Source organism: Monopterus albus, unplaced genomic scaffold, assembly GCF_001952655.1.
Source record: "Monopterus albus unplaced genomic scaffold, M_albus_1.0 scaffold217.1, whole genome shotgun sequence".
In the NCBI taxonomy this organism is placed as follows: Eukaryota; Metazoa; Chordata; class Actinopteri; order Synbranchiformes; family Synbranchidae; genus Monopterus; species Monopterus albus.
Genome location: NW_018128097.1, coordinates 388,207 through 403,354, shown reverse-complemented (window position 1 = coordinate 403,354; position 15,148 = coordinate 388,207). Strand labels below are relative to the sequence as shown.

The window sequence follows — 15,148 nt, the reverse complement described above, 5'->3', positions numbered from 1 at the left end:
GTTTGCATGCCAGCCTAAGGTGAATTACTGCCACCTACTGGAGTGTGGAATTACAACATTTTAACAATTTTCTTCCTGCGCAGTTTCAGAGGAGTTTCTACCAGCTCCATCCGCAGCAGACTGGGCCTGTTTTAAATGGTCCACAGCTATTTTTGTGAGCTTGAACCTATTCAAAATCTAACAGTTTAATGTTGGATTCTGCTGCTAATATGTAAACAACATATCCATAATCTACGGTACATCACGTTAGTGCTCAGTATAGTGTCGGCGCAGCCCTGCTTGCTGCTTGTTTGCCTGAAAGACATCCAATTACATTAAATTCTTACATTTGTCTTTAATATTACTGTCTTCAATGTCAGCTTTTCATCAAATACTACACTTAAGAAGCCTCTTCAACTTGAACCAGGTTTTGTCCATACTGTTGGTTTAAAGTTTGACATCCTAAGTCTCTATAACAAAAATGAAATAATCAAATAGTTAATAATTAACCGGCAATTTAAAAACCTAACATGTAGTATGTTTAATAGTGGAAAAGTAACTCCTGTCCACCACATGCTAGCTGTAAAAACAAATGCAATACCTTCAGGGAGCCTTGGGAATTTTTGACCAAAGTAATACAGACGGTACACTGTAGTGATTCTCATTAACTTTATTAAAACCACATTGTGACACAGACCAGAACACTTACAGAGCACACAATAGAAATAAATACCACCATGTGTACAGTGCTCATTTTCAAACAGGCTTATTGCAGCTGGCTTTTGATTTATGTCATCCAGAAAAAGAGAGGGCCTGCTTATGTCATCAGACAGAAGTACCACCAGGAACTGGGTTCAGTGTGCTAATCACCCTGCCCGTTTCTGATTGTGGAGGGCAGTTCCTGAAACACTTCACCTATATAGTACGTACACCTGGGCTGCATCTAGGTCTGAAGCAACCAGCTCCTGTTCAGATTTGCTTACGGAGCTGTTAATGCTGCTTTAATCAAGGTCCATGTCAGGCTTGTTTTCTGTAGTGTCTGAGGTGGGGTTGCCTGTGTCCTCGGTTGTTCCCTTGTCTGCGGTTTCTTCCTGGGCTTTCTCCTGTGCGTTGACAGGGCCGTTCTGCTCTGCAGGCGTGTCCTCCTTGGGTAGCTCAACCTTGGGTTTGGGCTTGGTCACAATGGGGTTACAAGAGGAGAACAGTTCCTGGAAGAAAAAACAATCACAAAATTAAATAATGGTAATACACCCATGTGGAAGGTCTACCAACTGGCACTAGCCCTTGCAACATAGGCACCAAAGTTACTTGTTTCAGATTAGAGTGCATGCCTGTCTGTCTCTCTGTTGGTCTTCTTGTGGTTTCTTATTTGTTTCCCCTGTCAAAGAGTTGGTTTTTTCTTATCTGATTTGAGGGACTATGGACAGAGGGTGTCATATGCTGTACAGACTGTAAAGCCCCTAGAGGCAAATTTGCAATTTGTGTGCTTGGGCTATACAAATATACTTTGACCTGACAATTTAACAGTGGCAACCAAATGCTTTTGCTTAAGATAGCTAGATCTGTTCAGCAACTTTCATTTGTATGAGACTGCCCATATTAAATTTCCTGCATTACAATTACATTTCTCACTGCGCTGGTACTACAATAATGTCTTGCAGACCCTCACCCTTGTCTTCGCTTTAATGTCTTTGACTTTGACAGAGGGATCCACCATCAAGCTCTGTTTGCTCTGCTGGTTCATGGCACTGTTCATCCACATCATTGTCTCAGTGGCCATTTTGTCCACTTTCATGACATCTGCCTCATCTAAATGGTCATACTGCTCATCCTAAAAACAAAAAAGTTATAGGCAGTTATTGGGTGAGAACTAATAAAATGCCAAATTCTTCTTTAAAAAGGCTTTACTTTTACCTTCATTTTGTATGCTTCAATAAATTTCATGTACTGCTGGATTTGTTTCCCCATTTCGTCAAAAGCTTTAGGTCTCTCTTCAGCCTCTGTATACCTCTCCTGAATGGGCTGGCCCAGTTTCTGCAGTAAACATAGCATTCATGTTAGTTAAAAGAATATCAGCCACTTAACAGAGGAGGAGAAGAAAGTACTACTGGAATAATCACCTTCAACTCTGCCAGTTTGTCAATGTACACCTGTTTGGGTTGGTCCTCTCCATCTTCATACAGCCAGGTTTCAGTGTCCTCCAGCTTTAATGTGAAAGCATCACGGTCCTAAAAGTATAAAAATAATTTTGCAATACATAAAGGAATCTATTGTACAACTGTGTGTAGCCACAAACATCGATTCTTTCAGTCTCTAGTGATTGTTTACTCACAGATTCGCTGACAAACTTCTCCAGCATCCCATGAAGTTTGTCCCTCATGTCATACACATACTCTTCTACATTATTCTTTGCATCATTCCTCTCCTTCTCCAGCCTGTCCTGCATGATCATCTTACCCTAAGGAGGACCCAAACAGCAACTGTAACTGCCAAACACTTTAAAATAGATCACGTAATTAAAGATGACAACTGTTGATGGGTGGATGTAGCTATGTGTGTATGTGATGGCTGAAAGTTCAGTTACCTCATTCTCTACAAAAAGATTGAGCATGTCATCTGCTAGCTGCCACTGTGGACTGTTTTCAATTGGGAGATCCAGCACTTTTGTTTTAACTTTGGCCTTTTTGGCTTGTGGGGGTTGGTCGGACTTCTTCTCGCCTTTGTTTTCCTCTGTTGTTGTCTAAAAGGTCAGAGAATAAGACAAACTCCACAATATTACTTATTACGTACTACTTATTACTTTATTCTTATAATATCTGCACAAACTAATGTTATCCGGTGCATTACCTCTGCGAAACATGCAATGTTTGCACTTTGTCAGAGAGGTGCCGATATAATTCTTCATTACGGGGTCTAATAAGCGTATTATATATTGTGTTATAGTCTACCATATTGTGTTTGAAATGCCTAACCCCAATTAGATACATGAAGATAATTAAAAAGAGCATTACAGGAATTTAGGATTATACGAATCCAAAAGGAATATATTGTATAATGTTCTATACAAACACGGACTGCCTTTACCTCCATCTCTTCATTCTCACGTGGCGTCTTCTCTTCTGTTTCTTTCTGACAGTCTCCCTGCTCATGCGGCTCATCCTGATCAGTCTGCATCGTGCTCTGAAGAGTAGTAATAAAAACCAGGCATGTTTTTTTTCCCCCAATCAAAACGTAAGTATAAATAATAGTACACATATTAACCTGGGAGACATCATTTGGCGGAGGTACCTCTCCGTCTTTGTCACCGGCCTGTTCAGTTTCCATAGGTTCCTCTGTCTCGTCAGACTTCTGCACTTCAACCAGGGAGGCACTGGACACACTGAAGATACCATGAATATTCACCCGCACCTTGACTTTCACCTTGGAGCTCTCCCCAGTTGCCTGTGGGACAACTTTCTGGATCAAAAACCGACCTGTAGGGGGGGTAAGCAAAACAAGTCATGACCAAAACCAAATATATGTACCAATTTGATAAGCAGATAATACATTAGTCACATTTATGCCAAGCATGTTTTGGAGTGCTTTTTTTCCCCTAATGATCAAACATCACTTAGAAACCTCTAAGTGCTTACCAATGGTGGTGTCAGGATAGGGCAGCTCATTAGGGAAATTGTAGTAGGCCTCCAAAGAGAAAGGCTCTTTCCGGTAGAAGGTCAACACTTTGGAAAAAGGTGCTGCATGGTTTTTAGGAAACACCTCGCAATCACTGCAACAGATGAATATTCCATAACAATTCAAGTTCAATAAGCAAAGCCAAAGACAGTAGGAAACAAGAGAAAGGATTTTTTTTTTTTTTAACAAGGTGTTTACCTGGCCCCTTCCTCTGCAGCAGAATGCCACGTCAAGGAGATGGGATAAGGAACCACGTCTGTGATGGAGAATTCACGCACTTTGAAGGCAGGGGACAGTATTGCACACTATGGAGACACAAACAGTGTTTCAACAGGCACTGTATTCATCATTTTTTAAAAATAAAATCTCACTCTGTGTTCACATCAATATCAAGAGATCTAATATCAGGACTGAGCAATAGGAGGGATGGAGACCAAATTTAAAACAAGACTGCACCACACCTGCAGAGCACATCCTCTGGCCACAGCTTCATCAGCATTCAGTGTGGTACTTATCTCCTTCCCAAAGAATTTGCTGATTCTCTCTTTGACAGCTGGGATCCTGGAAGCTCCACCCACTATTTCAACTGCATAGATGTCATCCTTTTTCAGTTCTTATGGAACAAAAAAAGAGTTTCATTAATGCATACACTAGAAATGGACAAATATGAGTCACTAGGAAAGAAACAATATACAAATGAGAGTGAACAAACTGTTAAGACAAATTTACACTCACTGGTAAGTTCCAGCAGACGCTGCAGCGGGGGCTCTACTCGGGCCAAAACGCCAGCACACATTTCTTCAAACTGGCCCCTTGTGCAAGAAAAAAAAGGCAGACATTACTTAAGACTTAAAGGAAGGCCTATTTCATACTTTATGCAAGCTACACAGACACAGGTCATGTAAGTATTATGCAAGGTAGTCACTGCTGTGCGTCTTAGCAGATACAATAATTCACCCATCCAGCAAAATGGCTACACAAGAAGAGTGCATCATTTTATTACTTGATACGAGAAGTGTAATATTTTTTAGTTTGTCTGTGTAAAAAAAAAAAAAAAAAAAAAAAAAGCTGAAGATGGTACATCCATCCAGAAATGCTCCCAACTGCCCACCACTGCCATTTAGGTCTTTACCGACACCAGCAACAGTAAAAGCAAAAAGCGAGTTCAGTTGACCAACCTGTTCATTTTTCCAGAGACGTCAACGTCATTCATGAAACACTCAATGTTAAGTGGCAGGTCTGAAGAGTTGGCGCTCATAAGTTTTTTCAGTTTCTCACACTCCTGGTAGAGCCTGACCAGAGCCCTGGGCTTCGACTTCACATCAAGTTTGTACTTTTTGCCAAATTCCTCACAGAAATAATTGACCACTGCCTCATCAAAGTCCTTTCCTCCCAACTCTGGGTCACAAGCTGTAGCAAGGACCTGAGCAACAGGGTAGAAGGGAGAGCGAGAATGCAAGAATGAAACAAAGCTTCTCAGAACTAAGGTAAAGAAAATACAGTATGTTGATTTACACCAACCTTGAGTTTGCCTTTGTTAAAGGCACACACTGATGTCTGGTATCCAGAATGGCCCAGGTCCACAAACACCACATTCCTGGCCTTCTCCTCAGGAGCTGGCAGATCCTGTTTATAGATCCCATATGCCAGTGCAACTGTTAAAGAAAATTGTTTGATTATTAACAAAAGTAAAGCACTACTGGAATCAGTGTCAAAGTCTGCATTTTATGACTAATGTTGATGACTAATGTACAACAATCACTGATGTGCTCATCTTTGCTCAAGCCCCGTTCCAGCACAAACCTGCAGTTGTCTCATTCATGAGCCTCAGGCAGTTAAGTCCAGCAATCTGAGCAGCATCTACTACTGATCTCCTCTCAGCATCAGTGTAGTAACAGGGAACCTGGTTACAACAGAAGAGCAGGTGAAACCTTTTTTTTTTTTTTTTTTTTTTTTTATGCTTAAAGACCCTACACACCGACAAGTGTTTTCAACTAACCTGCCAAATTAGACCTCTAGAGCTATGCTGGGAGTGACATGATGTCACCAACCTGTATGTGCTTATATAACAGGTCTACTCAGGCAATGTAAGTGAAAACACCTGTGGGGGTGAAGAAGCTTTTATACACTGGCAAAAAGACCACATATTTTGCAGTCCTACACATAATATACAAGGACAGTATCAAAAGACTGTACAACAGCAGCAGCTGGTGCTTACAGATATTACACAGTCAGCCACAGGCTTCTTCAGAGCATTCTCTGCGGTCTCTTTCAGCTTAGTCAGCAGCATGGCGGTGACCTGTTCAATGCTGAACACCTTCTCCTCCTCCATGTACATCACCTTTAGTAACAAATTGTCAGACAAGAGAAGATTATTACATTGCTCTAGATGACTTCTACTATGCCACTCAAAATTAGTATTCTGCATGGCAAGTGACTGAATGATAGTGGGTTGATAAAGCATAACCATCTACCACAACCTCTGGCCAAATGTTAAAAAATGGACGATTTAACACACCCAAAAAATCATGTTTCCACATATGCAGTTTGACTTATTAGCTTCATTTAACTTTGCCTGTTTTCAGGTACGTGTCTCTCAGTCAGTCTTAACAGCATCCCTTATCACTACATTTGAAGATCAGTTCAACTTGTGATGGCACAGACATTTCACAATTTCAAGAAGCACATGTGCAGCATCATAGATGCAATAAAGTGTTGCTTTTTAGCACTTGTTGGCGTTAAAAGCTAAATAAAATCCAGACAGAACAGGACTTTATGGGACTGTATCATGCTCTACATTACAATTTACATGGCTGCTCTTTTGAAATCTTTGTTATATTAACATTTTGATAGCATCTTTAAGTTGTCTTCTTGCTATACGTTTGTGTGACATAAGTAAATTTATTTTCAGTGTACTCTTTCCATAGAGTATCAGGTGCAGTCAGTCTCTTTTTATTATCTCAGTCCTGAAATCAAAACAACCCAGTGTTTAAACCATTACTATGCCAATGATATTACAAATCTCTCAATATGACAGTGTCATTGAATTTTAGTACATCCAGTGTGTCTGAGCTGTAGTTATTATAATCTACACATCATTAAATACCTTACATATCAATGTATAAGTGAATCCTAGTCAATTTTCTCTTACCTTAATCCCTGCTGTTCCTGTAGGCATTTGTGCAACATCATAGACCATGCTGTTTTTGAGGCGCTGCACAAAAGGGTCTGAAAACGCCCTGCCATGAAACCTCTTGAACCCTTGGACTGTGTTCTTGAAGTTTGTGATGACCTGTGACAGAAAAAGAGAAAAATAACAAATTAAATACATGCACAAGGAAATCATACCTTTATGACTTGTAAACTTGTTCTTTGTTGGTGCTGAATTGGATGTGTGTAGTACCCAGGTACCTCATGTTCATATACATAATGCACTACTGGTCCCACATAGCTAACATAAATAATTTTGTTTCCAATGTCCTACTGCTTTTCTGAAAAACATACCTGGCTTTTTGCAGCTGCACCAATTGATCGATTCCGGGGTCCAAAAGAAACATATGCTCTAAAAACAAACAAAAAAAGCGATTAAGTTCTCTCTTCAACAATTTTTACAGTGATGCAAGTTGATAAAACCAGTAATAAAATGAGAATTGATCGTAGGGATGATGATTTCACCCAATTATTTGTCATGACTGTAAGCACTTATGTTCAAAGCTCATTTATCGGTTTCTTCTATGGACTGTGGGTCTGAAATTAAGTACAATGGATTGGTTATGCCGTTTTGACAGCTAGAATTCGGCCTCCTCCCATCATGCGCTCATTCATGCCTACAGTAAAAAAAATCAGACAACCTAACTGAGCTGGTCAATTATTAGTGAATGTTTGAATTATCTCGACGATATAATTGCAGTAAGACAGCACAAGCATCATTTCATCATGTGAAGTGGTCCCGGGACTTCTTTATACTCAACAAAGGTTTTGTTTCAGCTAGCATTAGCTACAGCAATCACATGCCGTTTCCTGTTGTGAAATCTGTTAGCATGCTAACTAGGTAGCTAGCAATGTTAGCTTCACTCAATATAAGATTAACAAAACAAAACATTGCTTACCTGTTATTTGCGCAGACAACATAAAGAAAACCACACACAATAATGTAACTAAACGTACTTACGGTGTACATCTATCGCTGTATTCATTAGCGACAGTTTCAATACCCCCGGCTCTGGCTACCGCTACATAGCAGTTTAGGAACCCGACGTCAAATCCGACAACTGCCATCTTCACTAGATAACTGAAGAGTTTATCGTGCAGCAATAGAAAGGAAGAACAACAATTTAGGTCAGTGCTAAAAGTGACAGCAGCAGCTACAGTGGGCTTTAGTTAGCGGACGGTGATCCACCCTTGTTCTTGTTCCATGAAGCTGAGCAGCAGCATGCGGTAGATACGCCGGCTGATGCGTGAGAGCGTTCAGGAATTTTCTGTCTGTCTCACAGACCAATAGCAACGTACTGCAGAGACACTACACCCGAAGACAATGCACCACCCACGGGCCAGAAATAGTAATTACAGCGACAGGTTAGGTCGTAAATATAAACTTAAAGCGACTATTTAAATGGGAATACTACCATGAATATTACTATACCATATCCACTTATACTTATTATAATTTTTTAACTAGCTAGCGCTATTTTTCCAACTTCCTGTTGCCTACTTCAACATAAAAGTTGCCTTCACTACCACTACTAGGATCACTGCAGATAAATGCAAATACCTATTTGCATATTATCCTAAACATGATTTCATTTGTTGGACTCATGTTTATTACAGTTATTGCAAAATAGAACCGCCTATATTTATGGATTGTTTGCAATTTATGCAGTCATTTTGACTACTAATGAATCTGTCCATTAAATATGTCAGAGGAATGCCCACACACTTACACAGATCTCAAGATGATGTTTCCTCCATTTTTTTTTGTTTTGGTCAACCCACAGTACAAAACAAATCAATATTCACTGAACATTAATCCAGTCAGGAACAGGTGGCTGAGTGACAATCAGGATTGACTTGACAAATATTTTACATTTTTATTGGTTAAACATAAAGAGTTGGAATCCATGACAATGGTCTGCTTTCATTAAGGTGGCAGGAGTTCATTCATCATTCTCATAGTCAGCAGGATTCTTCCTCTTGCTCTGCTTATGGGCAGCGGTGCCCCATTCATATACCACGTATGCAACAATCATAGCTGCAAAAAGGAAAGTTACAAAAATTAGAACTAGGATCTTTACACTACATTTGATTTTGTGCACTTGTGCAGCTCATGACACTTGCAAAATTTAAATTCTATACAAAAAAATCAAAACAAAATGCTGCCACATAAGAACACGATCACAGTTCAATGTGAGTTTTGTTCCATCTGCTCATTTATAGTAGTTCAGCTGCTATACAAGCATAATCTAACTTTCCAAACAACCAAAAATTAAAGTAACTTTTTCCATAATTTCACACGAATACAGCACGTAGAATGTTTACAAAACACAGACTACAGAATCCTATTTTAAAACAGATTAAAAATCAAGATTTTTACTACTTATATGTACTGACTGGGCCAGCTCTCCCTAAATGTAAAATACTGATATGCTGGAAACTAAAGAAAAAACTCACGGGGGGCAACTCTGAAGACGGAGGATCTGAACCTTCTCCATACATTAGGGATTGCCTTGGAGAAGTAGTTGGCAAAAGCCCTCTGCTCAAACGGGGACAGACTGTATGTGATTATATGCCTGATCCTGGCCAAGTCTCCAAAGTGGAGGCCCATGTTCCCTGGAGAGCTGATCTGAAAGGACAAAAAGAAATATACAAAAAAATAATTAATAGGCAGCCATACGCATTAAAAAGCTTGTTTTTATGATTTGGACTAATTGCAAATATTTCAAATCAAAGCTGTATAAAACTGTATCCTGAGCACCTTGTTAGAAAGAGGTAAAGGTCTTTTCAGTGCATCTTAGTAAAAGTAATATCACTCGGATAATTGTTTAATTACCACTATTTCCAGCTGAACAACGGAGACTACTAAATACGACTTTCTATTTAATTACCACTATTTCCAGCTGAACAAAGGGGACTACTAAATACGACTTTCTATGACGACAATGATTTTAATAAGTATCAATATTTCTACGTTAATAACTAGATTTGATTAAAATAGATGCTTTGTCTTAAAGATGCACCCAACCCCCCTCTAACGTACAGAACTACGTACGCATACAAGCGAACGCATGCTTGCTTTACAGGATAAACTTAAAGCTTAAACCCAAGAGACGCCAATTTATTTAAATAGTTAATCACTGCGAAATAACGACCCTAATAAGTAAATTAACCTTAAAGGACGCAAGACGTGCTAGAACTAGCTTCAGTAGGCTTTAGCTGCTAGCTAGCTCCTAACAACCCTTGAAACGTGGTGGTCATTTAATCAAATCAAATCACATCAAAGCCAAGAACCTACCCTGACACATACCTCACACAATTTAAAGGTAAAAGTTAATTAACGTAGGCTACACCATTAGAGTCATGACATTGACGCTTACCGCAATGCTTCTGAACTGCTTCCTGATAAGGTTCCGGTGTTGTCCTTTTTATCTAAGCCTGTGGGCTTTTATCTAACACTGTGGGCGTCATCGCCACCTACCGGGCTGGAGGATTTATTGACGTCTTCAGTTTTCGGGAAGCTACTTTGAAAGAGATTGAACATGCACGTTACATTTTTTTGCTGCCATGAATGATATGCATTATATTTTATTTTGTTATCTTGTATCACATGTACACTGTCACACTGATCTTTTTTTTTTTTACAAAGTACTTAGAAATACTTTTCTAAGTAGCTTTAGTTAACCAATTTAACTGGTAGCTTTCAAAGCCATGTGTTCAAAATAACTTTCCCGACACTGATTAACCACCTCATGACCCCTGTAACTCCTGACCCCTGGATTCAGAACCACTGGGCACCAGTATCATTTCAGATGATTTTCTGCAAAGCAAGTACTCATATTACTACTACTTTTAATACACTAACTGACAATACTCTGCACTTTCACTTATATAGGCTTTTAAATGCAAGAACTTGTCAGTATTAGTTAACCCCTAAATCCCAAATCAAAATCTGTTTCTCACTGAACATTTTCCATATGCTGCATAAACATTTCACTGAGCCATATTCAGACAAAGATAACGTTTATGCCTGCTAATTTTTTTATTTTCCATCTTTTCAGATTACATCTCTACATATTTTTTTTCCCCATTATCCCTATGCTCAGTACAGACACACACTGAACTCATTCAATTGGCATAAATAGACATGGCATGCATTTAGTCACATTCAACCAGTACAAAGTTACAAGTATGCAGTCAATTCATAAGTATGCAGTCACTCAGTGACTAGAAGTAATAAATATATACCGAAACCTTGACAACTTTCATTCAGGACATTATGAAGGCAGCTGCCACTCAGACAGCTGTCCGTAATCCCCAGGAATAAAACTATGTAAAAGGTTTGATAAGAGTTGGTGACAGCTTTTTCTTTTTGGCCAGAACAGGGCTACTTAAAACTTGGCAACTGTGCTAAATTAAAGAAAAATAACAGACCACACACCCAAAATAAGTTAACAAAAATAACAAACAAAAATCATACATCACACATTTTCTCCTTCAAGTGTGTCAAATTGAATATTACATTGCAAACATTAAGTTCAAGAACAGGAAGCGTTTGCACCCATTCTTGTTTTAACAAAAAGGAAATAAATATCACATTCCCACACTTTTCATTAAGATAAAATATATTTTTTTTGTTTAAGTAAACACACCTGCTCCAGATCTTACACAACTATTTCATAAATTCATGAAATCACTGAGCCTGGTCAGAATATGTGATTCTTGGATAATGAGGAGACATTCAGAGCGAGAGTCCTTCTGTGATGACTGTTGACGAGGTTTGTGGTGATGTTCTCTTCAGCCTGTAATAGAGGGGGAAAATACACATGTCCGTAGCTGGTTTAGCGACATGTGCACCTGGTGGCAACCATGTCTTCAAACTCCTTGTAAACATAGGAGCCATCCTCTTCGAAGATCATGACGCTCAGGGGACTGTAATGGGAGGGAACGCATGATGGCCTGGGCACAGAGGAGTCAAGCTTCTCATAGATGATGGTTTGCACCATGGTGTGGACAGGTGAACCATATATGAAGCCCATGGTCCTTGGGCAGATGCCTCTGCAGTATCTGGGGTTGTACTTTGGTGGAAAAACAATCCAGTGATCCAGTTTGAGCTGGCTGAATCGCACCCTGAAGTCATACAAGGCACAGTCAGTTGTTGGGAATTCAGAGCTTGGGAGAAGCTCAGGCAGGTGGATATCCAGGCTTTTCTCACCTTGTTTGCTCTGTGGAGATTCCCTCTTCCACCTTCTCTTGTGTCCAAATCTCTTCTCAGGTTTGAACTCCATCTGCTTGTGAAGAGTGCTTGTGTCAGTGGATGGCCTTTGGCCTGCTTTGCCATTGACCTGTAACCTCTGATGGGTGATTTTACTGGTGTCACTGAGATAAAGAAGCAGAGGAGGGGACTTTAACGTGAACTCCAGTGGGCCTTTCTGCTCATCTCCCCTGGCCATTTGTTCCTCTGGACAGGTGATGTTGATGAGCAGGTGAATATTCCTTCTCTGAAATTTTAAGAGAGGCTGGAGAAATGAGGTGACGTCAACCTCCATCCAGTTCCTTCTCCTCCTGCTGTCAACTCTGGCTGTAAAGTTCAAAGCATGATGGACTCCAGGACACAGCTGACACTGGTTTAACTGCTCCTGCTCCCTGATACTCAGGTAGCACACCGAGTGATCGTGGTCAAAACTGTACAGCAAGGCTGACTTCAGAAGTTGCTCTTTTCTTCTTACTTGATCTAGGCTGTAAGAAAGATCCTGCATAAAAGATTCTGAAAGAGAAAATAAGAAAGCATTAATGACAACTGTACACTACATCGGTCTCATAAAGGAAGAGTCATGGCACAAATGTTTGTGGCCTTTGAACAATCAAATTTTGAATAAGCCAGAATGACTTCTCAACAAAGGTGAAAATGCCCTTTTTGATGAAATCAGTCCTTGAGATCTCGTATTTTTCCCCTCTAAAAAGTCTGACCCACTCATTCTATAAAAGTAAGACTCATAAAATGCATTAAAATATAATACCAAATGTATCCACTTAATGCCAAATTTGCACTCAAGTTTTACAACATCTTCAGCTACAGTTTTAAAAATAGTGGGTATAGAAAATAACCACCCCCTTTCAAAACATTGCCATTGTGTTGTTTCACAGTCTAAAATGAAACAAAACCAAATTTTCAGCTTTATTTACAGCATACTTTGCTCAGAATACTTTTTCCTCTTTCACCTATACGTTGTAAGCTACACTGAATAAATACAGCTCCAAAATTCCTGTTTTTGTGATTTCATTTGAGGCTATAAAACAACAAAATATGAATGTTTTGAAAGGGAATAATTATTTTCTATATCCACCGCACCTTTTGTAGTTTTAAAAACTATTTTAATATGATGAAAACTTGGTAAAAAAAAAAGGCAAATATGACAAATTATACTGTTGGGATAATTAATCAATGAGACAGCCAGTTATTTGGTTATTTAAATAACACATTGCTCAGATTTATTCTGCACTGATGGAACAATGTTTTATCTAACATAAAGATTTGATCATTTTACAAATATTTTGTCTTATTTCCAAAAATCATAGGATATCTCTTCTGACTGGAAATGCTTTCCTCTTAATTGAACTAAAGTTTTTGTCTGAGGTTGTGCCACATTTTAGTCAAATCTGTTTGAAGGACCCAAAGACAAGCAGTTTTTCATTTAAACACTGCAAGTCCTCCATGGCATTTATCAAACTAATAAGATAAAAACTGCTGTTGTGTCCCTTCCACGCATAATGGTAGGTACTAACCACCACAGACTAGGAACACCTACCAAAACCTGCAGTGTGGGAGACACTCTGATCCAGTCATCTCACCATCACAGTTTGGCCCTTGTCAAAATTACTCAGATCCTTTCACTTGTCCATTCTTCCTGCTTCCAACACATCAACTTTGAGGACTGAATGTCCACTTGCTGCCTAATGTACCCCACATACTGACAGATAGTCAGTGTTATTCACTTCACCTGCCATTGGTCATAATGTTATGGCTGACCAGTGTCTGTACTCAGCCTCCAAGTCAAGATATAGTGCAACTAGAAGACTACATGCTGTAGCTTCATTATTTGCCCAACTGCACTGCTGTGTTGGAAAAGTACCACCTTGCTCCATGTGTTTCTGAGAGTCTGTGAAGAAATGTTTTGGGTTTTTTTTTTTTGCACTTTATATGCACAACTAATAAGGGTTTTCAAATCACATTTTGACATTGGGATCCTATTCAAAACACAGCCATATCATTAGCTACTATGGTAGCCTTTGGTTAAATATAATCTAAAAATGCCCCATTTCCCAAATTTAACAAAAAACTATTAACATTTCCAATAACAAATCAACACAAAGTGAGTCTGGAACTTTCATGGCCCCAGGAGCAGTTATTAATGCAGCCTTGTCCCTCTAAATATTCGAAAAAGTGACTTTTTAATCCATTCCTTACCTTTACTAATATGGTGCTATATACTCTGGGCCAAAACACCATCATTATTATTATTATTTTCAGCTTTATATCACACTTACTTTTTGTACATGCGTCTTTAGGTGTCATTTTATGGTACGTTTTAGGAGGAATGCACATTTTAATAATCCATCATATGATCGAGCTCCAGAAATGTGAATGGCATGTGCATTACACCTTGTATAATACTGTCAACACTGCAGCTGGCTTGTTATTGGGCTTCACTTGCTCACCTTTACTCCTATGTGCAAGGCATTCATCTTGTGGCTTGATCAGTCGGAGTGTGTTGTAGATTTTATCCCCGTCGACACTCCTCTGCACTCTGGAGGACTTCTTGTAAACTTCTGTCAGAAATGTCATGTACCTTTGCTCGGGTTTCATCTTCTTCTTCTGCCCTGGGTTCCATCTCGACCTTCCGTGCTCTGACAGAGCTTTGAGCAGCGGAGAGAAGATGCTGCTGTATGGGTCTGTGAAGTCGCCCAGCTCATTGGTGGCGGCCGGAGGGGATCTAACCAGCGGACAGCTGCAGGTGACCAGCAGCAGGAAGATGACCGTGCGAAAAAAACGTAAGACAACTGACATCAGCATTTGTGTTTCCATGATAAACGACGAAACCAGTCAAAACGTAAGGAGACTCTCCGACGAGAGCCCGACAGGACCACACTCGTGCAGCAGCTGGTCAACACGCGCAGGTGTTGGCAATCAACTCTAACTCGTGTGACTTTTTCCGGTAGGCTAAAGATAGCCTGTCAAGCCTACCAGAGAATTTATGACTTGTTCTGCCATGAAAACAGCAATAGG

The 15,148-nt window shown here is 39.6% G+C and overlaps 3 protein-coding genes across 9 annotated transcripts; all 3 read right to left on the bottom strand.

Moving 5' to 3' along the window:
- Window positions 1–634: 634 nt before the first annotated feature.
- On the bottom strand, window positions 635–8,208 carry hspa4b (heat shock protein 4b). Of its 3 annotated transcripts, none has more exons than XM_020619269.1 (20): window positions 8,051–8,208; window positions 7,823–7,942; window positions 7,156–7,213; window positions 6,803–6,943; window positions 5,870–5,992; window positions 5,455–5,554; window positions 5,173–5,306; window positions 4,830–5,074; window positions 4,387–4,463; window positions 4,113–4,264; window positions 3,850–3,956; window positions 3,612–3,745; window positions 3,268–3,452; window positions 3,064–3,159; window positions 2,564–2,719; window positions 2,312–2,437; window positions 2,100–2,207; window positions 1,894–2,013; window positions 1,649–1,810; window positions 635–1,187 (listed from the first exon to the last, which is right to left on the bottom strand). In XM_020619269.1, exons 1-20 carry the CDS (start codon window positions 8,083–8,085, stop codon window positions 981–983), a joined length of 2,586 nt encoding a protein of 861 aa, XP_020474925.1. In that variant the 5' UTR covers window positions 8,086–8,208; the 3' UTR covers window positions 635–980. The 3 variants fall into 3 exon arrangements, with proteins under 3 accessions (XP_020474925.1, XP_020474924.1, XP_020474926.1); XM_020619268.1 differs by having other exon boundaries at window positions 3,241–3,452; window positions 8,051–8,207; XM_020619270.1 differs by having other exon boundaries at window positions 3,241–3,452; window positions 7,823–8,203.
- A 505-nt stretch (window positions 8,209–8,713) lies between these two features.
- Window positions 8,714–10,335, bottom strand: uqcrq (ubiquinol-cytochrome c reductase, complex III subunit VII). Of its 5 annotated transcripts, none has more exons than XM_020619271.1 (3): window positions 10,242–10,335; window positions 9,319–9,490; window positions 8,714–8,899 (listed from the first exon to the last, which is right to left on the bottom strand). In XM_020619271.1, exons 2-3 carry the CDS (start codon window positions 9,470–9,472, stop codon window positions 8,805–8,807), a joined length of 249 nt encoding a protein of 82 aa, XP_020474927.1. In that variant the 5' UTR covers window positions 9,473–9,490; window positions 10,242–10,335; the 3' UTR covers window positions 8,714–8,804. The 5 variants fall into 5 exon arrangements, with proteins under 5 accessions (XP_020474927.1, XP_020474928.1, XP_020474930.1 ...); XM_020619272.1 differs by having other exon boundaries at window positions 10,172–10,252; XM_020619274.1 differs by lacking the exon at window positions 10,242–10,335 and adding an exon at window positions 10,160–10,216.
- A 553-nt stretch (window positions 10,336–10,888) lies between these two features.
- On the bottom strand, window positions 10,889–15,148 carry gdf9 (growth differentiation factor 9). The gene is made up of 2 exons (XM_020619243.1): window positions 14,581–15,148; window positions 10,889–12,628 (listed from the first exon to the last, which is right to left on the bottom strand). The coding sequence occupies exons 1-2, from the start codon at window positions 14,945–14,947 to the stop codon at window positions 11,703–11,705; spliced, it is 1,293 nt and encodes a 430-aa protein (XP_020474899.1). The 5' UTR covers window positions 14,948–15,148; the 3' UTR covers window positions 10,889–11,702.